The following is a 27,979-nucleotide window of genomic DNA, read 5'->3' on the forward strand; positions in this document are numbered from 1 at the left end:
TTTAATTCTGATTTTAATTTCCATGAAATAGATATCTCAAAGGAATTTGAGTCTTCAAACCACATCTTTGTTTTTGGGTTATAGGCAATAGATTCCCAAATATGAAAAATCATAAAACTAAGTCTACATATTGCACATCATCTTCATATTTAAGGACTGTTCCGGAGACCATGATTCTGAATATGTAAGTCTGATTTTGCCTCAGTTTCTTATATAAAGAAGTTTTAAAAGACTATTCATTTTCTGTTTTCCTGGCATGTTCCCTTTATCTCCAGATGAAAATTAATGTGCAATTTAGGACAATACAATTCTCAGATATACTGATCACATATTCAAAGATGCCTACAGAATATATCTATAGGATAGAACTTTCCACACGGCATTTGTCTGGAATCTGATTATTTTAAATGGTTCCCTGACTATAGAATACAATGCTAGAAGCAATTACCGTGAACTAAGTCAGAGTATTACAAATGGAGATATTCCGACACAAAGACTTGTATAATTTTGTTTAGGTTGTCAATTGTTGGTTCATCCAAATTTTCTTCAGAGTCCTCCATGGTGTGCCAGACTTCAGGGAAAGGAGATGGAATCAGGTGCAGAACTGGAACACCTATTAAGAAAGAACTGACTTGTAATTAGGTATATGTTTCCAATGAGTAAACTAGAAAGAGTCATTCTTCGAATAGAAGTTTGAGTGGGAGCTCTGTACCATATAAAGAGAACTTGTAACTCATCATTTTCCATGTACTTCCTTGTATTTTACCCTTTTACTCAAAGTTATTCAACCATTAAACAGTCACCAATTCAATAAATAATTAGAAAGCACCTTCTATGTACAGGCTCTGTTCTAGGAGCTGAGGTTTCATCAGTGAAAAAACAAAGCCTTGCCCATATGGAGTTTTCATTTCAGTGGAGAAAGAAATTCAGTAAACAAATATAAAACATGATTTTAGGAACTGGTAAGTGCTTATAAAGAATATAAAACAAGGTAAGGGAATAGATAATGAGGCAGCAGACAGCAGGGTCAACAGGGGGTATTTAAAGTCAGGTAAGGCCTCTTTGAGAAGCTAACATTTGAACAGAGACAAGAACCAAATAAGAAAGCAAGCCATGCAAAGATTTGGGAATGCATATTCCATAGTGGCTGGATCAGAGAAATTTTTTTGGAGACAGAGGTAGGAGGTGATGCTGGAGAGGGAAACCAGAATTAGAAAACAGAGATCCTATAGTCATGGTAAAGACTTTGTTCTTATTCCACAAGATGGTAAGCCACTAGAGTTGTAGAGCAGGGAAGTAACATACTCTGATTAGCATTTTGTAAAAGAAAATCTAGCTCCCAGGCATAAAGTAAAGTGGGAGGAGTGAAAACTGGGCACCAAGTGGTGGGGAGCTAATGCAAGAGTTACTGGGTTGATTAAGACTCCCAATATCTTGACACCTTATTGACAGAAAACACCAGAGTTCACAAAGCGTAAATCTAAATCTATGAAAGGGAAGGCAAGATGTCAATGGGATGTGAGTTTTTATAAATATTCTAAGTGTGGCAAAAAATATAAAGGAATGTCTTTTATTTCAGGTCTTTCATGAGAAATGAGAAAATAGAAGTCATGAGATGATAGAGCGGATGATTTCATTAATTAGTTAATTAAATTTAATGATTCCTTACACTTCTGGATTGTCACAAAACAAGGGGCATGGGAATTATTGCTGAGGCCAAATGCTAAATATCAGTATTATACTTATTATTATACCTTGAAGACCCAGGATATGGGAGAAAGAGCAGAATTAAGGACAACTCCAAGCATCTGATCTGAGCTACTGGATAAATCCAGACCATTTACTAAGAGAGAAGCATTTAGTTCCAGGCCCATCATCCCTTCATATCAATGAGCAGTGGAGTACTCTGTAGTTTCATTTGATAACCTGACGAGTGAGGTGTGGTAAGACAAAGTTGGAGCATAAATTGTTGCATTTGAGTCTTACCTGGAGTCAATAAATTTCAGATGAGGGAAAGTCTGCACTTTTTCCCTCATATTCAGTTTGATTTAAGCCTCTTATTTCTATTTTTCAGACACACAATCAGAAACACACATTGGTGAAAGCTTGTGTAATACTCATTAAAATGAATTTTCCTGTTTCTTTTTGGAAGAGACTTGCTCCTCAAATTTATGCAGAAATTAGAGTTTCCCTGCTGAAGAGAACTACCCGATGGCACCAGGAAGCTAAATAGGGCTTGGGACTAAGTCAAGGCCAATAACATTGATCTTGATTTACTCTTAAGAAATATGTAAGTGGTATTATATCACTGTCTTGGAGTTTTTAAATGCACATGCAATGCAATAAATAAAACAGTTTAAAATGAGCATGCAAACACATACATACACAAGGACACACATTACCTTTTCTTAAAAATGGAATATGGTCATCTTGAACCATAACTCGATGACCAAAATTCTGGAAATACTTCCTCCCCCAAGGGTGATCCTTGAGCAAACCCAGTTCATGGAGTTCAAGCTCTGCAGATGACAATTGGATAGCAGGTGAATATCTATATACCTCTGACAATAAAGAGCTAAGCTAAGTGTATATATTTTGGAGCAATTCCAAGGAGAGAAGAGTCACACAAGCCTCTAGCCTCAGAGGTTAAGAACCTCCTTGGGGGTGGAAACTCAATAGGACAATGGAAAAAAGGAGAATGAGAAAACCAGAGGAAAATGGGGGGAAAGACTCAAATGTAGATGCTAATAAGTCAGCTATGCTGTGTGAAGAATGCCTCAAGAGATGCTGTGTTTAAAAGGGGAATGTTCAAACAGAATAGGGATGAAGTATACTAAGTAGCCACTCCACAGGAAAGGGGTATCTATTTTAACTACACCAGTGGTTCTCAAAGTGTGGTCCCCAGACCAGCAGCATCAGCATCACCTGGGAACTTGTTAAAAATGCAAATTATCTCATCCCACCCCAGATATATCAAATCATAAACTCAGGAGGTGGGGGTGCTGGGGTTGGGGCCAGTGGTCTGTATTATAACAGCCCTCCAGATGATTCTGGTGTATACTACAGTTTGATAACCATTGTCCTACATTCCAACACTCTCATCATCTTGTAACATATAGCATGAGATATATGTATATATGTATATAACTTGTTATATATATATATAATATGTTACAAGATGACAAGATATATGTATAGATATACATATAACATGAGATATAAACATAATACGTATACAACTTGTTATTTATATATATATTAAATATGTTACAAGATGACAAGAGCTCATGAGAAGGCTATAAGACAACTGAATAAATCTCCCCAGGACAGCTGATCTTTATAAATTGATAAATTTTAAGGGTAGAACTAGAACTGATAAGCAAGCATAAATACTATGATTTTAGGAACACTGAGATAGCCCCTTATCATCAACTACAAAAAAAAATTTCCTTCTGATTGATAGCTATAATTCCTTTACCATAGGATTATAAATTTCCTAACTATAATTAGACATTTGTTTCAAAGTATAAAAACCACTAGGAGGAGCAGTAAAATGGATTAAAATAGCCTTAAGGGCAAGTTGCTGATTGTTCTGTAAAGGAAATAAGAAAAACGCAGAAGATCCTTAAAAGAAGGCCAAACCCAATTTCTTGAGGCTACCATCAAAATAAGGAAAGCATGCTGCAAGGAAGAAGCCCAAGAAATTTGTGATAATACCATAATAACAATTCTTTCAAACTATGAATTGAAATTCGTCTAAGATAAGCATCCAAGGTTCAGAAAAACGTTCCACTAGTAAAATTCTAGATCTGGATGTTGACAAATTCTTAATACATGGCAAAAGCATGAGTTAAGATGGCGGTGCTTTTCCCACTGCTTAAAAGTGATACAATTCTATACTGCTCCCAAGGTTTGTTGTGTGGCTAGTTAGAAATTCCCAGCATGAAGTTCTTGTCTCAAATGCAGACCTCTGGCCTGGATTCTATAATAAAGGTCATGCTCGTTTTCATCCTTCCCTGATGTCAACTGGTTTGTTGTGAGGTTTTTTGTTTTGGTATTTTGGGGAGGGGATGCAGTGAGGGGGAGGAGTGGTGAAGAAGGCTACAGCTATGAAGAGAGTAAATTATTCTTTTCCTTCTCTGAGCCCTAAGCCTCTCTCTTAAGCCAAAGATATCTATGTTTCTTGGCCTGGCCTGGCCTGTTCTGGTCTAGTCTATGTCCATTTATTTGACACTAAGCCTTCTCTTAAATGGCTCTTGAAGGATTTGGCTTTCTCTTGCATCCTGATCTCTCGCTTTCTCTTGCATCCTGATCTCTCATTCACCCCCAAATGAAAGACAAAGAGCATTGGAAAGTAGGCAGAGTCTGTACCAGATTGAAAGGAAAATGACGTCTGAGTAAAGCAAGAAATAGGAGATGACAAAGACAGAGATGAAGAAGAAATTAAAGAATATCTTTTGGTGTCATTATAAGGACATAGTGCTCATTGCCAGCTGACATGCTTTTCTGAGTGAAGTTAATCCTAAAAATGCATTCCATATGCTTCAAACAGGACTCTGGAAAAATATTTTCAAAACATTTCCAAGTATATGCAAATGTGAAATACAGTATTTTACGTTTCCATTTCAAAATGTGGTTTCATGCAATAAAATAAAGTGGGCATACTAAAAGGAATGAATAGGAATAATAAACTAATCAATAGAGAGAGCAAGGAAAAAAAACCCAGTAAAGCATATTGCATATTTAAATCATATGTTTTGAGTTTTAAAATGTAGTAATTTTCAGTAAGAAGAAACCATTTTTTACTTTTTAATAGGAGCAGTGCTTACCAATTGCTTGAAGTCTATCAAACCACCTAGCAGATTTGGGGAAAAAATTAGGAAATGTTGGGTTTGGAGCTCCAATTAAATCCAATAATACAAGTAAGTCCTAAGAGAGAAAAATATACTGTTTAATCACCATCACCAAACCACTTTTCACATTCATCAACAGAAAAAAGCAATCAGTCAAAAGTAACTGCATTTTAATAATTGAGAATAATATGGAGAAAAAATGTAAAACGAACAAAATTTTTAATAACTCTTTAAGCTAATTGTTTTGGAGAACTTTTTTGATCTTGCTTATATGGCATGGACAAATGGCAAAGTGAAGAGTCTTCGTGTATGTAACTTCAGAAAGATATCACTAAGGATAAACTGGAAAGAGACTATTTAGATGAATATTTCATAGATAACAAAGAATACATTTACTTTATTTTGAGATAGGAATCCAATCCCGCGTGATCTTCTATTTCATTCTAATTAGCCATTTTATTCTTAGTCTACAATGATACAGCAGCCTATAGGAGAGCACTAGATAGTAGTTATTTATTATTTAAAGCAGGATATAAGAAAAATTGCTTGACTAGGACCTATATCTCTGGATCTCTGTGTCCTTGCCGATCAAATGAGGAGATGGGACTAGTTGATCTCCAAAGACCACTTCTGTTTATAAGCCTCTAAAATTAGACCAGTGTTTCTTAATTTGTAAGAACCACTAACTGCTTTTGGAATCTTCCAGGGAGGAAAAAATGAATATATATAAATAAATTTCCATAAAAACATCAACAGGCTTGAGGACCCCTTGAAGACTACCCACCCAGGATAAGAACTGATTATCCAAGGGTGATAATGTACAGGTAAATATCTAACATAAGTCCTGACACATAGTAGGCAAATATTTGCCTATAGACATAGTATGTATGAACTCATGAATGATTAAATACATTTTTTGTAAAAAAAATATAGCATATTCACAAGGTTGGATAAGCTACTAAGAGTTTGTTCTGGAAAAACTGGTCTTAACCATCACTGTGGATCCCCATATTTGGACTGATCTCTAAATAACTCTGTTCCTACTGCTGATCAACCAGGCCTCTCCTCCTTCTCTGAACTCTTTTTAGCAACTTGGGGACAAGTAAATGAAGAGGTGCCGACCATATCCTCATGACCCATCATGAGCTATCACTGGACTAGTAGAATGGAGAAAACACCAACCAGAGGCAGGCTGGAGTCAGAATAGGCCATTTAATGTGGCCATTTGGACTCACAAATGGAGCAAAGAATGTGGTGAGAGTCAGTGACAGGGCCAAGGACAGGAGGAGTGGAGGGGTTAGGAACAGCCTATCAATTTACAGATAGGGTAGGAATTAGGAAGGATGACAACACAGGGTAGAATGAAGTCTTGATGGCATGAGGTTCCAAGGCCGGGTTAGGGAGAGCTCAGAGATGGAGCAAAGGTCAAATATGGGAAGAGAATCAGCGTGGGGAGACGCTTCAGGTAGAGTAAGGGATGGGAGATGGGAGATGGACCCAGAAATGGGGATGAAAGTCAAGGATGAAAATGAAACAGTCTGTTGCACCCATTAATTGGTAATAAGAGAAGGGTTTTGAGGCAACATTAAAATGTCCACACCCACATGCCAAAAATGCCACATCAAAACCAACACATCAAAATGTCATATACATGCTGGAGTCACTATACTGCTTTGAAGCCACAGAGGAAATTCTTCACTTCCCATCCCCATACAGTGTCCAGTCCTACTCCATGTCCCTTCATTGACATTGTAAAGGTGCTTCTCTCCACCTCTACATAGTAGGGGGAATGTGATCCCATTGAACCAAACAGAATCTAATGTTTCCTTAACATGATTTTTTACACCACTTTAAGCTCAAATATAACTTCTAACCCAGAATCATTCTTTTTAGCTCTGGGATTCTCATAAACCCAACAAATAGCAAGGAATGTTCTGTTATAAATTCTGCTCTAAGGATGATGTGGCATTTTTAGGTCTTCACTTATTTAGCAGATTCTTCCTTTGAGGCAGAGCCTGCCACCTGCAGTGCTATGGAAACCACCAGACTAACCATGCCATGCAGTTGGTTGGCGTCTCTTGCTCCAGGTGGGTGCGGTGTCGATGCCATCTTTGAAGCTAAGTGCCGGGACCCATAAAGAGAATCCTGAGGAGACTAGTGAAGAAAAGCCTCTTCCCCATCAAAGAAAATTAGCTGGAGTGAGAGATCTGGCTTGGAGTCTGAAGTGTTCTGACAATAAGGACAATAACACAAAAGGAAAAAAGCTGTGATGATTAAAAAATAACATGCTTTCCCATTAACTGGGAAGAAAACATACATATGTCATGAAAGAAGATACCAAAGAAAGTAAAAATATGCCAAAATGTATTTCTCATCACTTCCTCTTCTAAAGCCATCACACCTCCCATCATCTTCACCCATGTAAATCTCACCTTCTCCCATGTCCTCTGAAAATAGAAGACTCATACTTTTTCTTATTCTTCAGAGAACTCTGGAACCAGGGAGCCACTGTGGTAGACACTGACACATACCCAGAGCCCCTTCAGAAGGGCTTAGTGCCCCAGGTGCTGAGAGAGCTGTCAGCAGAAACTTCAGCTGTCAGCCCCTCAGGGATTACCCCAACTGCACCTTCTGGGATGTCCTACACCCAGTGACTGATCTAAAGGGCTACTCTACCTCTAGAACTCCTCATAGGGCTGGCTGAGGCTGTTGTTGAGCCTGCATCTCAGCTCAACTTCTCCCTCTGCCTAATTCTATTTCCTTCCTCTCCTGCTATAGATGCTGGTTCCAAGGCCAAATCCTTAATAAATGACCAGAATGATAAACTCTACCTCAGAGTCTGTTCCCTAAGAACCCAATCTGAAACAATTGCAATTCTTGTATTTTGTATCTCACCTTATTTTATTTAAGTCTGCAATTTTTTTATTGAGTCTAAGGTTCAAGGATCATCCCTAGAAATGCTACAAGGGCACACAAAGAATAATAAATTATAGCCCATGCTCTGAAGGAGACTACACTTGAGATGGGCAAGACATGCCCAGGGTCACAAATGAAATGCAAAAGTCCTGTGGCTATTGAATGGAATGAGAGGTCAAAACTGTGGGACTTGGTGGAAAGTTTTAGGAAGGAGACAGTACTTGAGTGGAACTCATGATGAATAGGATTCTGACCGATTCTATACACACCATTCTCTGATGACACTTTTCTCCTTTCCAGAGTAGTCCTCGTATCCAAATCTCCACAATCCTTTGACCCCACTGGAATACCCAATCTATTGAATCTTTCCACAGTCCCTCATTCCTATGATGTCTTCACTCCCTCCTTATTCAGCTCAAATTCCAGAGTCAAGCATTCTAATCACCCCCTGGCATACACCCTCAACTCTGTTGCAAACATATAACCTCGTATAAATCCAACTCTCTACCAGTTTTGTGCTTGCACTCCTGCAGATGAGGCTGGCTGGAGGAAAATATATAACCACACTGTCTGGTCTCACTTAAAATTCATGACCACAAACCTCAAGCTGGCCTTTGGTGTTGACTGGCAGTCATACTGTATTTTCGTAGTCCATTTACTCTCTCACTCTTCTAGACAATATTGTACATTCCTCCTTTCCCTAACTTGCAACACCCCACCCATCCTCACTCCCACCTGAATACTTCTCTTTCTTCTCATCTGAGAAAATGGAAGCATTAAGCCTCCCACCACCACTCTACACACCCACCAGCATCGGCACCCCGTACTCTGCCTTCCCGCCTGTTAGCACAGCTGCCTCTGGGTACTCATGTCAGATGACAGACTCTCCACTAGCACCCTAGATCTTATCCCCTCTCTTCTCTTTGAGGACATCATTCCAACAAGTCCACCATTTCCTTCTGACATCAAATTTCTCTCTCTGATGGATCGTCCCCATCAGCCTACAAACATGCTCTTATTTCTCTCATCTTAAAATTGTTTGACACCATGTCCCCCACCAACTTCTTCCTCATTTCTTTGATACCCTTAATATCAAAACTCCTCAAAAGAAGTGTCTATTCACACCGTCTCTGATTCCTTTCATTAAACTTATTTAAACCTACTCCAGTCAAGCTTCATATCCACCACTCCACTGAAACTACTCTTGTCAATGTCACCAATGATCTCCACTAAGTTTAATGGTTAATTCTCAGTCTTCATCTTTCACGACCTAACAGGAGAGTCTGACGTGGTTGCTCATTCTCATCTCCTTGATACACTTTCTCCATTTGGCGTCTACAACACCATATTTTGCTTCAGTTAGCTTTGATGGTTCACTTGATCTCTCTCACTTTCTAATGCTAGAAGGCACCAGGGCTGGGTCCTTGGTTGTCTTCACTGCTCTCTCTATACTCACTCCCTTAATGATCTCATCTAATCTTGGGACGTTAGATACCATATAAGTGTAAACAATTCCAAAAAAATATCTTTCCAGCCCTGACCTCACTCCTGAACTCCAGACCTGTATATTCAATTGCCAAAATGACTTAAGAAACATAACATGTTCAGAACTCAACTTCTAATAATCCTCCTGAAATCTAATCTACCTATAGCCTTCCCCAACTAAACTGATAGCAACATCACCCTTACAATTAGACCAAAAACACTGGAGTCACCTAGTCATCCTTGACACTTCTCTCTAACCCCCCTCCCCTCTACCCTCCCTCCCTCCATCCAATTCATCAGCAAATCATGTGAACTTCAATTAGGCTCTTTCTCCTATACACCACTGCTATTAATACTTAAATACTGCAGTTTCATTCTTTTCAAAACTTTCTATATATTTTTCTACTGCTGCAAGTACAATACCCCTCTGACTGGCTTCGCTTCTGCCTCTGCAAACCTATTTCCCCTGCTCCTCACCATATGTGTTCCCCTACACCATGAGTATATGTGTGTGTCTCTCTCCTCAGTCCGTATAATTGCTCTTATCTGGAGTTCCTCCATTCTTCAACTATTTAAATCTTGCCCTTCCTTCAAGAACCACCTCAAGTACAGTGAGGGTGACCAACTGTCCCGACCACCCAGGACTTTCCTAGTTTGAATACTACGAGTCTCGCCTCCTGGGAAAACTGCTCAGTCCTTGGCAAACCTGGATGATTGGTCACCCTGAGTACAACTTCCTCCAGGAAGTAACTGATTTTCCCCAAGATTCAAATGATATTTTTCATTTCTTATCTGGATTCCTAGATGTAAGTTTGTCAAATAATGACGATATTCCAGATACCCAGTTAGTTGCTTTGAGATATAATATGTTCCCTTAGAAGGTAACTGGACTTTAGTAAAAACAGTACTGGGCTTGAAGTTGGGAAACCTGGATGCAGTTCCAGCTGCACTATTTGTTAGCTGTGTGAACTTGGAAAATTCACACAACCTCTCATTTTCCTCATCTATAAAGTGGAGATGATAATATTTTTCACATAGGATTATTGTGATGCTTAAATCAAATATCCCATGTTGAACCTTTAATTTATACCAGACCATTTAGCACTTACGCTGCACTATATTTATCTCATTTTGTTTTTATTAAAATAAATGATGCACTTAAAATATTAAAAACTAATAACAATAACAAATAGTAATCTTCCACTTTACCCCTGTCCCATACTTTAAACTCCTTTTAGCTGTTCCTTTGGGATTTATATTTATCTCCATAATTAATCTATATATACCATTATCCCTTGATTTATCAATTTTAGTACTAATCTATTAACATCCTGGTATAACATATGAGAAATTTAGCTGTCTTATTCAGACTTCCCTTTCACTTTGCTTCAGTTATATAAAAATGCATCATCTGTATTTTCATCAAGTGGATGTTAATATCGTTTGTCACTGAGCCAAGGTATACAGTGATTAAATTTGTTTTTTTGAATAATTTTTCTATTTCCCTGGATTTAATAATTGCCTTTTTCTCACTTGCTTAGCTTTCTTTTAACCTAATGCCTGTCAATAGCACTTCATAATAGAGGGATATACAGGGAAAAATACACCTATTGCAAACTATGTACTACAGTTAATGGTATTTTAACATTCTTTCATCAACAGTAACAAATGTACTATACCAATATTATGAGTCAATAAAGGAGGGTGGGTGGTTAGGAGTAGGGAAAGAATTCAGTTTTCTTTCCAGATAGCACTTCTGTCTTTTGTTTATTCGTGTGGTTTGTTTTTGTTTTTGTTTTTGCTTTCTCAATGGATGCCATCCTCCTGAAGTCCTCTTTCTGCTTGCTCCAGCCTGGACGGTTGCCCTTTAGGGCTGCAGCACATCTGTCATCCCAGGGCTACCCCTGTCACCATCATCCTGGAAATTTCCTCAGCCTTTCCCACATTAGATCTCTGGTGATCTGGATCTCATGACTTCTTCCTTGATTTATTCCTTGTTCCTGCTGGAGCATAAACTTAAGTAACTTATGAAAGAAAAAAAAACAGTTCATGGGAATGTTTCTTTGACATTTTTTGTGACTTCACTTATCTGAAAATGTTTTCATCATAGTCTTATACTTGATTTAGCTCAGTATGAGAATTCTAAGATGCAAATTATTTTCATTTAAAAGGTTTCAGGCAAAATTTTCTTGTTTCCCAGCACCCAGGGTTTCTGTTGAGAAGCCCAATGCCAACACTTTTTATACGACCTATGGAATTTCTGATCTGATCCTCCAGAAGTAATGACCTTCTCTTTCTTTTTATTCCTCCTTCTAAAAAAGATATTTCTTCTACTTGAGTATCCAAATATTTTACAGATTGTTTTATCTTGAAAATCATATTTTTAATTTCTAAGAGCTCTTTCTTATTCTGTGATTGTTCTTTTATTGTAGCATCTGTTTCTGTTTCATGGATATAACTTCTCCTCTCATCTCTCAGAGGATATTAAAAATAGAATCCTTTAAGTTTTCTTCTGCTCACTGCACTCAATTTCCTCCAACTTCCTTTTTCAATTAGTATTATTTATTTTGGTTTCTTTCTACCATGCTGGAGACTGTACTCAAACATCGGGTGGTCCTTTGTGGTCATTCACATCACAAATTGGTTGGCTTCGCTGCAGGACAATCAGGTGCCCAGTCGGTGTTTTCACTGCGGAGCCCCAAATGTCACTGTCCCTAGGTCTTTTCTCTGAGTTTATTCACAGTCTCAGGATTCTCCAGTTTCCTATCAGCCTGGAGATAGATAAGCTGGCTCCAGGCTTTCTGGTGCTGGAAATAGGGGAAAGACTGGGGATCTCACCACTCAATACGTAGACTTTCATCTAATCTCCCTGGTTTCAGTGGGGCACCTCCTTACTGCCCTTCTCTGTACTTTGTGTTCCCAAGTTCAAAAACTCCCTGGTTCAATTTTTCTAGAAAAATATTTTCTCATCTCCTTCAAGGATTCAGGTGGGATGCTCATCTATTTGCCTGATGTGGAGGTGGGGATCTAAATATAAGTGTTCTTATACACACATAAACAATCCCATGCTTGGCCTCTTGCCTCACCTCTGCCTTCCTCAGCATCTCACATCTCCAGTCCCAGGATTTTGTCAGGGACCAGTCTGCTTCTTCCATTTATTCCCCTCTCCATAGAGTGTGACTTCTTTTTGCTCTGATGTCATTTACCATTTCTCCATCTACCTTGTCTTTATATTGTGGTTCCCACTACCAGGTGTCTCCTACTTTCACTGAAGATGGAGTTTTCCTGACTGTTTTAGGGTGATCTCATAAAAAGGAGAAAAATGTTTATCATCTGGAAACTAAAAGTTATATTCGAACGCTAATCACTTCAATTATCTTAATTATGCTCCTCAGTTAGACACAGGAAAAAGACAGTTAACCATCCTTTGAATCTCCCACAGTATGACAATATTAAGCACAGGAAGTCTTTCTGCAATATATATACACTTAGGGTTTAATACAGTCTGAAAAATTAAACAGATGTTTTCCTTGGCAAAATCATTTCTAAGAAGTAAAGTACATTACTTTGGTAGAGACATTCTAAGCTTCCAATTGCTTAAAAGAGTCTTGACTGGTTCCAAACTTCTAGCTCCAAATCAAACAACATAATCCTGGAAAAGATGGGGCAGAATGAGACTGGGATCAGAGATAGTCTGCTCGTGCCTAAGGCAGAGGCAAAAGGTGATAGTTTTAACCTTCTACAGGCTTGAAGGTTCAGGGACCTCAATGAAATTCCAACAGCCAGGAAATTCCAATGACGATGCAATGATTTACTTTCATTTTGTTCTCTTAGCATCAGTTCATCTAGACTGAACTGGACTCTTGTGGACACTGACCCTGAGTCAGGTGAGACAACCTACTCTTTTTCTTCTTTTCAGGATTGTCAGGAAAGTAATGGTCCATGGCTTTCAATTTGTAGTAACTCTGGCTAGTACCCTGAGCCTAGGAGAATCTGAGCAGCCTGATTTGTAAAGGTCTTCAAGACCTCCTTCATGGTGATACTGTAAGTGCCTAGTTACCCATTCACATACTCAGACAATTATATGAAATCTTTCCCCATCTCAGGCTGTATCAGTTAGCTACTGCCACCATTAAAGCTGTAACAACTCAGTAACTTAAAACATCAGGTATCCTCCTGGATCCACGAGTTGCCTGGAGCAGCTCTGCTTTACCCTGCAGCCAGGGAGGCTGGCTCTGCTCCATATGTCTCTCGCCCTTCTCCTGGGACTGGCAGACTAGCCAGGACATGCTCTTCTCACAGTGACAGCAGAGGCACAAGACAACAAGCCCAATTGCACAAGCATATTTCCAGCCTCTCCTTGTGTCGCATCTACTACCATCCCATGGGCAAAGCAAATCAAATAGCCAAGCTCAGAATCAAGGAATATGGAAGCACAACCTGCTACAGTGGGAGGGCCCAGCAAAGTCAAAAGGCAAAGGATGTGGGTGTATAATTATAATCTTATTACTGGAGAGGTAAGGGGGCTGCAAAGAACTGGAACAATAATCCAGTCTACTATCCAGCCCTCTCCCAGCTCACTTGCTGCCCCACCTATCCAACCCATAACAGCTGAAGAAATTTAAAATAACTTTTTAATATAACTTTAATTGGAGTATAACTAGAAGGACAAACTGATACTCTCAAAGATAGCATTTGGAACTAGTACTTTTTTTTTTTAATTTTCCACATCACCATTTACCTCTAATAGAAAGGATTTTTTAAGAGAAGTTGTATGTTGACCTGAGTTTTTTTAATGGGGATCCTCACTAACTACTCTCGCAGCCACTTCTATTTCATACCAAAAGCAGGTACAAGCTAAATGGAACAAGGTAAAGGAGTTCACCAAGAGAAAACCCACCCATTACACAGAACTGGACCTTTAAGTCATACTTCATTTCATGTCCTTATAATAGGCAAGTATATAAAAATTAAACTTATGTATCAGTTTCCAAACTCCCTCACTCGATTGCTGGGGAAGGGTACTAGTTAAAAACAGGGGCAGAGCATGGAACAAAGACCTTATAGAAGGTTCCAAAATCAAAACAAAAACCAAAAAAATAGTGAAAAGGATACTGAGAAGTTATAAACAATTCTTGCTTTCTTCAAGTTCAGCATATCCAGCAAAAATAGAACCAAATATCTCTATCACTTCCATTACAAAATAAACCTTTTACTTCTTTACCCCCATTGTATCAAAGGCTAGACCCTTCATAAAGCTCTGAGAGGGGAAAAAAAGGCATTTGTTGCCTGTGAACAAAGTTTTTGTTTTGGCTTTGTTGTGTTTACTTGGTTATGATTGATATCTGAACAAAATGTCTTCATCTAGTTTAGCACTTTTTTCCAATACACCCTTAAGAACACCGAGACTGAAATAACATCTGAGAGTCCCAGAAGTATTTTGAGCTGAGAGTATAACAAAAGCTTTGCTATGCTACATAAAATTGAGCCGAGATTCACAGATAATAGCAATAGTGCATTTCTACTTCATGCTTTTCATCTTGATATGTCTGAATTGCCCATTCTCTACTTAAGAACAACTTTGCTACAACTCCCACCCTCAGACTCAAAGCCACCATCTCTCAGATCAGAGGTTGTAGTGTGTTTCATGGCTATATAAACAAGAAGAAATAAATATAGTTCTCATATATATGCCTGTAACAATCTTCCACCCTCTTCATATTTCCCAAAGAAATGTTGCATTTACATTAATGCATATTCAAAACTGAGAAATCAGATCCCAATTAATGAATACACTTAGTCAATGCATCTTAGGTTTATGGCTCATGGTTAAAATCTCAAATAATGTAATCCTTCAATTAATAATCATACAATTTCATACTATGTTGTAACAAATCAGTATGAAATGTACCTGGTCTCCATTTCTAAATGGCCTTTTCACTCCCCCAAGGATTCTAGAATTTACTCTAGGTTACTGCTAACGTGCCTTATCCAAGGAATCGACAAGAGGAAAACAGATACCTTCAGGGAAAGAAGTTTCTTGTCCAAGGCACGGGCAAGTTCCAAAATCATAGCACATGGCACAGCTGAATCAGTAGCTCCCACAAACACCCTGTTGTCCCATTGGGGAAAATACTTGGAGTCATAGTGACAGGCAAGGACCAAATGTCGTTTAGCAGTGGGGTTGAGGGTGCTGATGATATTTGAGAATGACCGGTACCCATAGGGTGTCTGATTCAAGAAGGTGTCAACTTCCAAAACCCAGTCAGCTTGAAGGTTTTGAATTCGCTGCATGATGTGCTGATCAAAGCAAAAAAAAAAAAATTTCAGATTTAGACAGTTTCAGTAATGTTATTAAATTGTATGTGATACCATTCAAATTAAAAATGCAATACATGCTTATTCTATTAATAACAAAGATATTTAAAGTAAAACTAATCCTCTCTGTCCCCCAGCCTTTCCCCTACCAATCAAAATCAGCCCCTGGGTTACCAGTGTTGATAAACTGATGTATATCTTTCCACACCCTTCTGCTTGTTTATATGAACATACACCAGCACATAAATAAATACAGTTGGCATAGGAGGTATTTTTTTATAAGAATAATGCCCTGCTTTATATATGATTCTGCCCCTTGCTTTCCTCACTTAACGATATGTCACGGACATTTCTACAAGTCAGGAGCTAGAAGATCCACTTCATTATGTATTAAAGTGCATTTTCAATATTTCTAGAAAGCTCAGAAGGCATGTTTGAGAAATTAGAGATACCAGGGTTCTACAGGTCTCAATTTCCCCTCTTAGCTCTTTGAGGGCAAGGATTGCAAACGGTGGCTCTTTTTGTCGATGCATGTGCCCCAAGTCCAACAAACACTTGATAATGTAATAAACACTAACAAAAGATAATGATGCCTACCAGTTGAGGATATGTACAGAAAGTCCCACACCAAGAGGATGGTTAGAGGATTTTTGAGGCCCCTGACTACTCTAAGAGTCAATAAAAACTAACTCTGAACCATAGTGACGATATCAAGCAGTTTTCTCTCTGCACCCGAAGCTGGGCCAGACCCACTGCAAATGCCAACAGAAAAGAAAACAATCAATTTCCCCATCTCTTCCAGCCACCTTGGGCCTTATGGGCAACACTGACTGATGGGAGAGAGCAGCACGTGGAGAATGAAGCACCATTTCAGGGATCAGAAGTATCTTCTCTAAGAGCCTAGAACCTGTGGTGTAAGAAGTTACAGATGAATTCATTACTGTTCCATTTATCCTTTCCTATCCTTATTTTCCTTCTGCATCATTTTTCTCACTATTTTCCATTTATTCTATTTCGAAATATTGTATACATCTCTATGAATTGCCTTAAATTATTTTCGAAAACGGCAAACTAACCATGAAAATAACGGCAATTTGTTCCAACAGGGATGGATCTTGAGGTGAAAAGTGAATAATTTATAATGAGTAGAAAATAATGGGATATTTTTTGCCCAAAGAAGTACAGAATTTTCTAGCCTCGCCACATCTCGTGATCTAGACAGACACACCCTTCTGGTGTGGAAACACTGTGGCAGGAAGCTTGCAGGGAAAGGGGAGCTTAGCTGGGGGGTGGAAACTGATGCCACAGTCAGTTCTGCAAAAGTCATAATAAACAAATTGTTCCCCAGCTCTTCACTGCCTGCTTTCTGTAGCGAGGTGGACTTTGTCCTAAACATGCCTGTGTGCCCGGTACATTACTTTTCTATTACAAGTTTACAAGTTCTCTTTTCATATCATATTAAAAAGAAATGTTTGTCATGTTCTTGAAATCAGCATTCATATCTTGTTTATTTTATTATTGTCTTCAGTTCTCAGTACTGTACTTTGCTCACAGTAGACTATCAGTGAACATGGGTCAGTTGTAATTAATAAGTTATTTTCAATGAGGATGTATGAAGTTATATGATACAGAACATTGGAAGTTCAAATGGAGAGAAGTTCAAATCATGAGTATGTAAGAGAAGCTCTTCCACAGAATATTAAAATAAGTTATCCCCAGACTCTGAAAAAAAATTTTTTTTCCCACTAAAGAGGTCATCTTAAAAAATATATAAAAGGATATACTCCAGAACATCTGGTATCCAGATGGCGAACTGCTGCATTAAATGTCTTCTCCAACACCAAGAGCAGCCTGCAAGCTTACAAAATGAACTGGGATTCTAAAAATCTGTTAGATTGTTCAGCTGCAGTCATGCTCTCACACTCAAACTCACTTTTCAACTACTGAACAGGTCTTGGCCATAATTTCTGATGTCTACATTGACACTAAAATCCACAAAAGAATCAGCAATTGCCCACAAAAAAGTTCTCCCTGAAGTAGCCTTTTATTCAGTATAAATATTTTTTAATTTATCTTAGCAACTACTCTCTATATAAATAATCCAATTGGCTGTATAATCTAATTAGGTCACCAGTATCCCTTGCTGTTGTGTTTTGGCTTTCAGATTCATCAACAAGTTCCCACTACAATTCTCCAGAGTAGGCTCCAAATACTACTGGTCATATCACTGGAATATCCCTAAGCAGGGAGGGCTTGGCTGCCCTAGGTAAAGCATCTGTGTTTCCCCAACTCCAAGCAGCAAAAGCTGGACCCTCAAGCAGTGCAAAATGGAGTCAGAATATAGACTGCATTTTAGATGATTGCACATCTGTTTTTTAAAGTGGAAAGAGGAGGGAATGAGAGAGAGAGAGGTGAAAGAAATGAAGACAGAGAGGTCTGGAGAAAAGAGAGAAAGAACAGTAAAGGCTTTATGAGGAGGGAGTAGTCCAGATTTTAAATTAACATTAGTGAATAATCCTGAGTGATTTAACTGAATTTAAAGTCTTATTTCCAAGTTCTGAGAAACAGTGACATTAGTAGAACAGGTGTGTTTGAAGGAAGCAGATTCTCCGGTATATGCAACTGAGGATTTTGGAAAACCCCAGTAAATGCCCTGAGCTTCTTTTAAGAAACTGCTTGGGAGATGAGACCCCCGAGAATATTGTTGAAATGAATGGTATGTGCCTCACCCTCCAACTTGGGCCTGATGAGGACTGGAGCTGGAGATGTTTGCATGCACATACCACAGACCTGGTGCCGCCCAGCCAGAGCTCTTCAGGCCTGAGTTCAAAGTCTGTCCCCATCACTAAGAGCTGTAAATTTCTGTAAGTTACTTCATACACCTAAATCTCAGGTCTTTTCTAACCTGTAAACTTAAGATGATAATAGTTCCACACAGTAGGATTTGTCTTGAGGACTGAATGAGATGATCCATGCTCAGGAAACTGCCTGCCTTAGAAGAAGTGCTCAGTGAAAGTTAGCCATCATCACTGATATTCCTCCCTCCGCCTGAAGATGCTCTTCGGGTCTCTTACATCTAATTCCATAGAAGCAGGAGCTATTTGGATGAGGAACAAGAGGCTAGTTGGGAGACAGGCACCATGGCTGGCTAGGCTAGACTTGAGGGGCAGAAGTTAAGATACTGGGGAGAAAGGAGGAGTCCAACAGCGGGGCAGCAGGGCCTTGCACGTCTTTCTCTGGGCACAGCAGAAGGGTGCCTAGGGCTTTGTCCGAGGCAGGAGGAGCACTCTCAGAGTCGGACATGAGGGACCCGTCTTGCCCCATTCCCTCCCAAGCTGCCCCTTGAATCAGAGCTACTTTGAAAAAAACAGACAAGCAGAGGGTGGGGTTCAGATTGCTTACGAAGACTGATGCTAAGAAGGCAGAGAGATTTCCAGGGCCCAGCCCAGCCAGTGGCTTTTTCCACCCCCTGCAGCAGTGCCTTTCAAACTGCCCTGGTAAAATCAGTGAGTCTTGAAATCAGGTTAGTGGGTCATGAACAGCATTTAGAAAAGAAAAATTAGTACGAAAGGATTACTAAGATCAGAATGATTGCATTTAGTAAAGATGTGTATTTTTCATGAAACTTTTGTAAGTTTGCATATATAAAATGTAAAATATTTTTACTGTGAGTCAGAATCAGAAGTCTGAGAAGCAGTGCTCTGGAGAAAGCAGCTTATCACTGACCTTTCATGCTCCTCCAGGGAGAACAGTCTCCCAAAGGGGAATGACATCAAGCAACAACGGTCTAAGGCGGTTGATGTCAGGTGTTTCGGAAACGTGGTTGGGAGCCTCAGACTGTGTTACTGAAACGGTCAAGAGTTGGGACTAACACCCTATTTGATGTTGTACCCCAGATTTCACACAAAAACTGATTTAGATAAACATGTATCCACTATCTCAGAACAGACATTTCCTCTCACTTGTTTGGCTTTCTTGGCTATTCATTTTGGTGAACACTGAGATTAGATAACAGATCTGAACATTACACAGTTCAGAACTTCAGCCATAACATTATCCCTCATGTGAAAGCCAAGTCTTCAACACCTTGAGGTTATGGGTAGTGTTCTCACCTGGCGAGCAATGTAGCTTCCCGGGGATCCCGGATATCGCTCTATCAGCAACGGCTTTAAGTCCTTCTGCCACATTTCGGAAACGTTGGTGCCCTCTGCAACTTGCCGAAGAGATGACGCATTCAATATAGCTGGTTGGTGATAATTCTGAGGATGAAGTAAAATTGTTTAACTGACTTTCATTTCATAGCATGTTTAAGACATCCCAAGACATTTGCAATCAAGAAATCTCTGCTTTGAATCTCAAAATGTCGTTAGAGGTCAATTATACTACTTAATTTTAAAATGGCCCCTTACATCTAGAAAGTTAAATGAGTTGTTTTAACAGCTTATTTTAAAATCAAAATAAACATAATGGCTTAAACTTGAAAATTAATATTTAACATCTATTACCTGTGCAATTTTAATGATTTTTGGTATAACTGCTCTGTAAAACTGAGGTTTAAAAATATCAATTATTTTAAAAATATGTCAATTAATATTCTGTTCCTAAAACCCATATTTAAAAAATTGAAGCCAGCAAGACAATATACTTTTTAGCTTAATTATATAAGGCTGTGCTGAGTTACCGACTAAGGCAGGATGCAAAATTTCTGGCTGCCATTTATAGGTTGTGTGGCCTTGAACAGGTCCCTTAACTTCTCATCCCTCCAAAAAAAAGATACAGGAATTTGATCTTGATCTGCACTTAGGCTCGGAGTTACTCTTCAGTATTATTACACAAAAGGTATAGGCAGTGTGATCAGACAGGCCCAGAGGCCTCTCAACTCAGCACTGTGCTCCTCACTTGCTATAACCCTAGCCAAGTTACTTAACCTCACTAAGCCTCAATTTCCTCATCAGTAAAATGGAAGTAATAACACCTACTTCCTAGGGTAATTATAATTAAATGAGTGTATATATAAAGTGCCAAAGTAAATGCTTAATAAGCATTAGTTCTCTTCCCTTCTATCTATACACAAAAGAAGAACAGACTTGTAAAGCTGGAAAGGCCACTTTGAGATGATCTAGTCCGAGCTCCTTGATTAATACTGGTGGAAACTGAGGTCTATAGAAACCAAACTGATTTTCCCGAAGTCGTAGGAGAGTTGTAGGTAAGTCCATGAAAAGATCCCTGGTTTGCAGACTCCCAATCCAATACCTCACTGCTGATGCATCTGAAAGTTTATTGATAATACATCTTTAAATATATTTTCTTAATAACTTTGTACCGTAGCTTTTAAATTCTTTGGTACCTCTAGGATCTATGTCCCCATGTGAGCTATCAAACAGCACTTTGAGAAGAAAGCTGAAGTTAAAGACAAAACAATAGAAATGTGAGATGGGAAAAGATGAAAATTGAAGCAAGAGGTCAGAAGACTTACACAGTTAATTATTACTTAAGGTGGCCTAGAAGAACCTGTCTGGTCTCTCCGGCTGCCTTGCAAGCCCTGAGCAGTGCCACTCGCCCAGCTCGCCATGCTCGGTCACCCTGGCACCCTTCCAGCCACAGCACTCCGAAGCTCTGTGCCCTTGGAGCCTTTGCATCTGCAATGCCCTCTGCCTTGGAGGCTGTCTTCCCTCCCCGCTTCACCTGGCAAACTCCTGCTCATTGCAGGTTGCAGCCTTTTGCTCAGAAACCGTCCCTGGCTCCTTAGGCTAGGTTTAATTCCCATTACATGATCTCAGAGCATGCAATTCTTTCCCTTCATTGCGCACACCACAGTTGTAATTAATTGTGTAATTACTTGTTTAATGTCTGTATTTCAAACAAGATGTCAGCCCCATGCAGGAATTATCTGTTTTGTTTACCATACTCTCCCCAGCACCACACAGTGCCCTGTTCATATTGAGCACTCAATAAATATTGGAGGCAATGGATGAACTGTCTTTTTAGAACTATCTTCCCTAAAGATTGTGCTTCCTTTACACAGTAAAGTAAAATGAGCATTTTTTTTGCCATCATTATTAATATCAAATCAGTGTAAGGCACAAGCAATCATAAGGTCAAAAAAGACATGTGGGTACCTGCTGCAGAGCCAGGGACTGCTGGGGTTCTATGTTAATGGGCTTTTTTAATTTCTGATAGGCGAAGCCTGTAATGATTCAGAGCTGGGCGAGCCCAGGGCAGTCACTGTGACAATCAGGAGCCCTTGTGTCGAAGGCTCTGGACCACTGGTTCATTTTCTCCTGCCTATAACTCCATCCCAGAGCCTGTCTGGTCCAGTCAATAGGGTCCTTCCCTTCATGTCCACAATGAAAGGAAACCAAACTCATGTTTAAATGGGTGATTTATAGAGGCCTGAAAAAATTCTTAAGAGAAAAAACAGGAACAAAATCAATAAAGCCCTTGCACCTCTAGCTGTAACAGATATTGTGCATGAAACATAGTTGAAAAATAGCTGTGATAAGCACTTGTTAGATGGAAAAAGAGCAAGTTCAGTAGGCAGGCCCATTGATGTACAGGAATACAGGGACCTGCAAATGTTGCTCCTCAGCCTCCTGGACTCCACCACTTAACTAGAAGTATGCTTCTAATTAAGGGGCTCTCTTTCTCTCCCTCCATGTCATTGGAAGTAAAGATGCCCCTGTGAAATCGCAGAGATTAAAGCTTCCCAGCCCATGAAGGCTAGAGAATGGGAGACAACCACACTCAGTTCATTACTTAAGCCCTCTACTAATTAAAGCCCTGTACAGAAAAGCATTTGACTTGTCCACCGTAAATTGCATGCATTTGATTTTTATGGAGCCTTACTCTCAGAGTGCAAGTATAAATATCTATGTAGAGATGAGAGGATGGAGTAAGAGGAGAAAACTGGAAAGAAAATGTACACTGGGCATGAGGAAAGTAACTGAGACACTAACCATGTTGAGACCAATGTAAATGCAAACCCCAAATTATTCTAGGAGTATTTCAGTTAAAAGGCCCTTAGACAATTTTCTCTTGGTGCAGGTGTTCTCAGCAGAATGAGGCTCAGTTACAGTACCTGCCTTGTCTTCTCATCCAGACAGAATGGACAACAAGTGTGCTTGGGGTGACAAGAATCTTTTGGCTGAAAAAAGTGTGAACCAGATATCCTGCAGCTTCTCCTCTAGGCTAATCACACGGTGCCAGGCCCAAGAGGGTTTTAATTACAGAAATGTGTAGAGCTGGCCCAGGTTGCAGAAGGATTTGAGATCCCAAACCATTGAATTAAAGGAGTGCAGCGAATTCAGTTCCAGTTTCCATTCCACATGAGGATCTCCCAGACAGCCCTCAGATTACCGCCTGTCTACCTGCAAATTATACTCAGCCAGCATTTACTGAACTTTGTCAGATGCCACTGACATCACACAGGCAGTCGCAAAATTGTGTGTGTGTGTGTGTGTGTGTGTGTTTTAATACAAAGCAGCCCTCTACTTAAAGGCAGAGCACAGCAGGATTCAAACAAATTTAGGGTTGAATCCCAGCTCCCTCACTTACTACTGTGACTAGGAAAAGTTTTCTTATCTGTAAAATGGAGCTGCCTACCAGAGGATAGCTGCTCAAAAATGGTACATTTTCCCTTTCTCCCTCTACCACTGTCCTCGCTGCCTCTGCCTTGGAGTCTCCATAGCTGCTTCCATTAGAATTATGGAGTGGGAAAGAAGGGCAGTCAGGGACTTTTAGGACCATAGGGGAGGGCCTCCTGAGGACTTTTAGAATACTCATGGATCCAGAAGCAGAAGATTGTGAAAGCTGGGGAGGCAGAAACAGTTTGCCAGAGTGGACCCTGGAGGAGTATTCCTAGGTGAGGCCAACCCTCCTGTTTTGTGGTTCCTCTGTTAAAAAATCTGCCCCTCCATCCCCAATATGAACTGAAATTTTCTACTTCACTTTTTGGGTAATAAAGGAAAATTCTACCAATTAGAATATCTTCGGCCTCAGCTTTATAATACAGAAAGTCTAGAAACAACCTAAAAATCACTTCTTGGCCTTTTGTCTAAGATCAAGTGTAGAAACAACCTAAATATCCAAAAGAAAGGAATAGTTGAGTAAATTCTGACATGATGATGATTTTACAGTCATCAAATGACGCTTTCAATGAATTTTATTCTCCTAAAGAAATAATCACAATATACTAGTAAGTGAAATGGCAAGATATAAAACTGTATGTGTAGCACAATCTCCAGTATGAAATAATATCTATGTTTTTTTAAATTAGCCTTTATTGAGCATATACTATATGCCAGGCCCTATGTTAAGTGCTTTACATGGATTAGCTCATCTAATCCTCATAAAAACTTAACAAGACTGGTATAATTATATATCCATCTCTATAACTATAAATATAAACACATTCATAGATCAATAGATAAACAGATGATAGATATTTCATAGATAGAGGTAGATATAGGTAGATATACAGAGAAAGAGAGAGGGAAAGTGAAAGACAGAGGACAAAGACCAAAAAATCAAAATAACAACACCAGAATGTTAACAGCAATTATCTCTGAATGGTGGAATTATGGATAACATCAGTTTTCTTTGTAGTATACTTTTCAGTATTTTTCCACATTTTTTTAAAATAAGCATATGTTAACTTCATAACTGGGAGACTTCAGTAGAAGCCATATTTTTTAATTTATTGGGGCTAATAACTTCCTTTTTAAAAATATGAAGTCCTCCCAACATCTGAAGGAGATTTGATCTAATAAGATTTCTTTTAGCAGCTAGTTGACAGCACTCTACTAAAGGAATGGGTCTTTGGTAAAGGAGTAGGACAGGGGACAGTGGGAAAAGGGAGTTAGCAGAAGCAATTTTAGAATATGGATCAACCCCCAGAGTAATGACAACCTTTAAGCTGCATGAGGGAGATCAAGAAGAAGGAAAAGTAGGGGGTGTGAGAAAAGGTACCCCAAGAAAACACTACCATTTAGGGTCCACCTGGCCCAGAGAGAGGAAAATGAACTTCTTCTGGCTGCTCACCCCTCCCTTCCAGCACCATACTCCTGGGCTACTGGGCACTGTCAGCCAGGATTCATCAACCAAGAGTGGAGTAGGAAAGGAAAGCTCACGAGCTTGAGCCACACTCTGGCTCTTCAATTCACTTGTGTCATCGTGGTCAAGTTACATAACTTCTCTGGGTTTAAATTTCCTCATCTATGAATTGGGGATGAATACACCCTCCTCATAGGAGCACTGTGAGGTCCAAGTGAGACAGCTGTACGTAAAACACCTGGCACTCAGATGCCAATGCCCCGAAATACACGTCTGTCTTGGGAATCTAACAACTTATACATTGCTTCTATGGGAAAATTGTTTGCACATGTCAATAACCAAGTCACAGTCTTATGAACACAACTATAAGCTTGTGTTGATCTGCTTTTACGTATTAAATACCACTGAAAGAGACAAACCTGTACTTCAAAACTAAGGAACTTAATTTCAAATGGATGCTTTCTTTACCACACTGTACTTTTTTTATAATTCTGTTTTACTGAGATATATTCACATACCATACAATCATCCATGGTGTACAATCAACTGTTCATAGTACCATCATATAGTTTCTGCATTCATCACCCCGATTTATTTTTGAACATTTTCCTTATACCAGGAAGACTCAGAATAAGAATAAAAAATAAAAATAGAAAAGAACACCCAAATCATCCCCCCCCCATTCCACCCTCTTTCTCATTTAGTTTTTGTCCCCATTCTTCTACTCATCCATCCATACACTGGATAAAGCAAGTGTGATCCACAAGGTTTTCACAATCACACTGTCACGCCTTGTAAGCTACATAGTTATACAATCATCTTCAAGAGTCAAGGCTACTGGGTTTGAGTTTGGTAGTTTCAGGTATCTACTTCTAGCTATTCCAATACATTAAAACCTATAGAGGGGTATCTATATAGTGCGTAAGAATGTCCACCAGAGTGACCTCTCAACTCCATTTGAAATCTCTCAGCCACTGAAGCTTTATTTCATTTCATTTTGCATCCCCCTTTTGGTCGAGATGTTCTCAATCCCATGAGGCCGGGTCCAGATTCATCCCTGGGAGTCACATCCTTCGTTGCCAGGGAGATTCACACCCCTGGGAGTCAGGTCCCTCGTAGGGGGGAGAGCAGTGAGATCATCTGCCGAGGTGGCTTAGCCAGAGAGAGAGAGCCACATCTGAGCAATAAAGAGGCACTCAAGGGGAGACTCTTCACACTTTACTTTTTAAATGAGCAGACCTGTGTACCTCATAGGATTGAATTAGTCAAATGCCACAGTGAGCAAGCGAGTCAATTACTTTGTGTGGACTGATTCATCTCCCTGTCCACAAAGCCATAGCTCTGCTCACCTGGAGGACTTTAAGAAGGCCTAGAAAAGGGGGGAGGAGGGAGGGGGGAGATGCTGTGCCATGGCTGATTTTGTCATTTGCTTATAAGCATTCAGTTTCTAAATACTACAGTGATTAGATTTCTTAAGATAAATACATAAAGGGATTCATGGTTTAAAAGACATTTCTAAAGAATCAAATTCTCATTCATTTAAAACGTTTTAAGAAGCACACCATCTCCCACCCACAAAATCACCCTGCCTACACACGCCAACAAATGATCCCTTCAGAGCAGCTCCTTCCATTTCCATCTCACTTGTTCCCATTCCTTTAGTTGTATCATAAAGGCACACTTGATGTGGCTCCAAATTCTGGTTTTTAATGCCCCCTTCCCCATTTCTGACCAGAGAAGTGCTCCAGTTGAAGCAAAGAAGCCTAACTCTATGTTCTTCTTCATGGATGCTGCCCCTACTGAACCTCTGTGGGAAGTTGTTTTTCTTATAATGAAGTTTTTCTTCAGTTATAGCTCCTCTCTCCAACCAGGTTCCCTGTGGCCAGTGGTCTGCATGTGTAAGCCGGGGTGCTGCAAAGCCGGAGACCCTGAATGGTGAAGCTAATTAAGTATGCCCGGGAAAAGTGAAGCAGGCTATTCATAAACTCTGTAGGTGAAACTACCATGGGTGCAGCCACCAGTGTGTCTGAATTTCAGTAACAGTCATAATATAGACATTTAAAAGGTCTGTTCAATAACATGGTCAAAGTTTCCATCCCTTTACTTTGCTGCTGTTCTTAGTATCTTTAAAAGTATACTATTTTACAACAATGCCATTAGATTAACGCAAGCACCTAGCAATTTCACTATTTCAAAATTGTTACACAAGAAAGGAAAATAATTGGAAACTGATTTACTTCACACAGAGGGAACCTGAAGATCACTTTTATCCGACGTTCCTTATATGAAATTTCTACAACTAGCTACATTTCTCTGAAAAATGCAGTTTGCGCGCTCTCTCTTTTGAAATTGATTTTGAAATGAAGCGGGTCCCCAGGAAAGATGCGTCGTGGCGAGTTGCTCCACTGAAAGATCTAAAACAAACACTAATCCACTTCTGTCCTGAGACAGCACGGAAACTTCAACGCCTCAAGGGTATCCTTGGATGCAGCAGTGGGGGAGCTGAGCGCGCACCCCCAGACGCGCCCCGCGCCCCGGCGGGTCTCGAGTGGGCGGCGGCGCCTCGGGGCGCCCTCACCTTCCTCAGCGGCCGCAGCTGGCGAGACACTCTGCGTGTGCTTATCAGTACCCCCATCAGACCGCAGCAGAGGGGAGGCCGGAGACATCACCCAGCCCCACCCCGGCAGCTCCAAGCAGCCGCGAGACCAGCCGAGGCCCCCGGGCGGAGTCCGACTCTTCCGCGCGCGGGATGGGGCACGGGTGCCGGAGCCCCCGGGGACCGCGGCCCTGCCCCGCCTCCCGCCCCTCCGGGGTGGGGTTCGCCCGGGCCCGAGGTCCCCGCACCGGGCCAGAGCCGCGCAAGTCGGATCCTGCAGAAGCAGCCCCTCACCTTCTCCTCGGTCCAGGCTGCGGCGTCCCGACTGGTCCCCCGGGCCGCCAGGGGCAGGGTGGCCACCAGCAGCAGCAGCAGCAGGTGGAGGCTGTCCGCGACGCGCGGGGCCCCGCCGCCAGCCATCTCTCCGAGGCCGTGTGGACGCGGGTTCCCGCCGGTCACGAGCCCGGGAACGCGCGTCCTTCGCCTTCCCCCTTCTCCACCCTTGGGTCGACTGCGCCCGCCTCCCCATCGCCTCCCCATCGCCTCCCAGTCGCCTCCCCATCGCCTCCCAGTCGCCTCGCGCTGCGCCGCGCAGGCCGCAGCTGCAGCCCCCCTCCCCGGGCCTTGGCAAACCGGGACGCAGGAGCTTTTTCATCCGAGGAAACAAAGACGGCCACTTTCCTGGTCTTGGGGAGGAAGGAAGGAAGGAAGAGAGGTGGAGGACCTTTCTCAGATCCCCGATGCCATCGCGGGGAATAGA

The 27,979-nt window shown here is 40.5% G+C and overlaps 1 protein-coding gene across 1 annotated transcript; it reads right to left on the reverse strand.

Annotated features, from left to right (window-relative positions):
- On the reverse strand, positions 1-27,708 carry QPCT (glutaminyl-peptide cyclotransferase). The gene is given in 7 exon segments (XM_037807634.1): positions 1-613; positions 2,403-2,519; positions 4,830-4,929; positions 6,906-7,082; positions 15,276-15,554; positions 19,685-19,831; positions 27,514-27,708. Coding segments are annotated over 7 exon segments (1,092 nt in total). The 5' UTR covers positions 27,640-27,708; the 3' UTR covers positions 1-467.
- Between the last annotated feature and the right edge of the window lie 271 nt (positions 27,709-27,979).

Source organism: Choloepus didactylus, chromosome 17, assembly GCF_015220235.1.
Source record: "Choloepus didactylus isolate mChoDid1 chromosome 17, mChoDid1.pri, whole genome shotgun sequence".
Taxonomy (NCBI): Eukaryota; Metazoa; Chordata; class Mammalia; order Pilosa; family Megalonychidae; genus Choloepus; species Choloepus didactylus.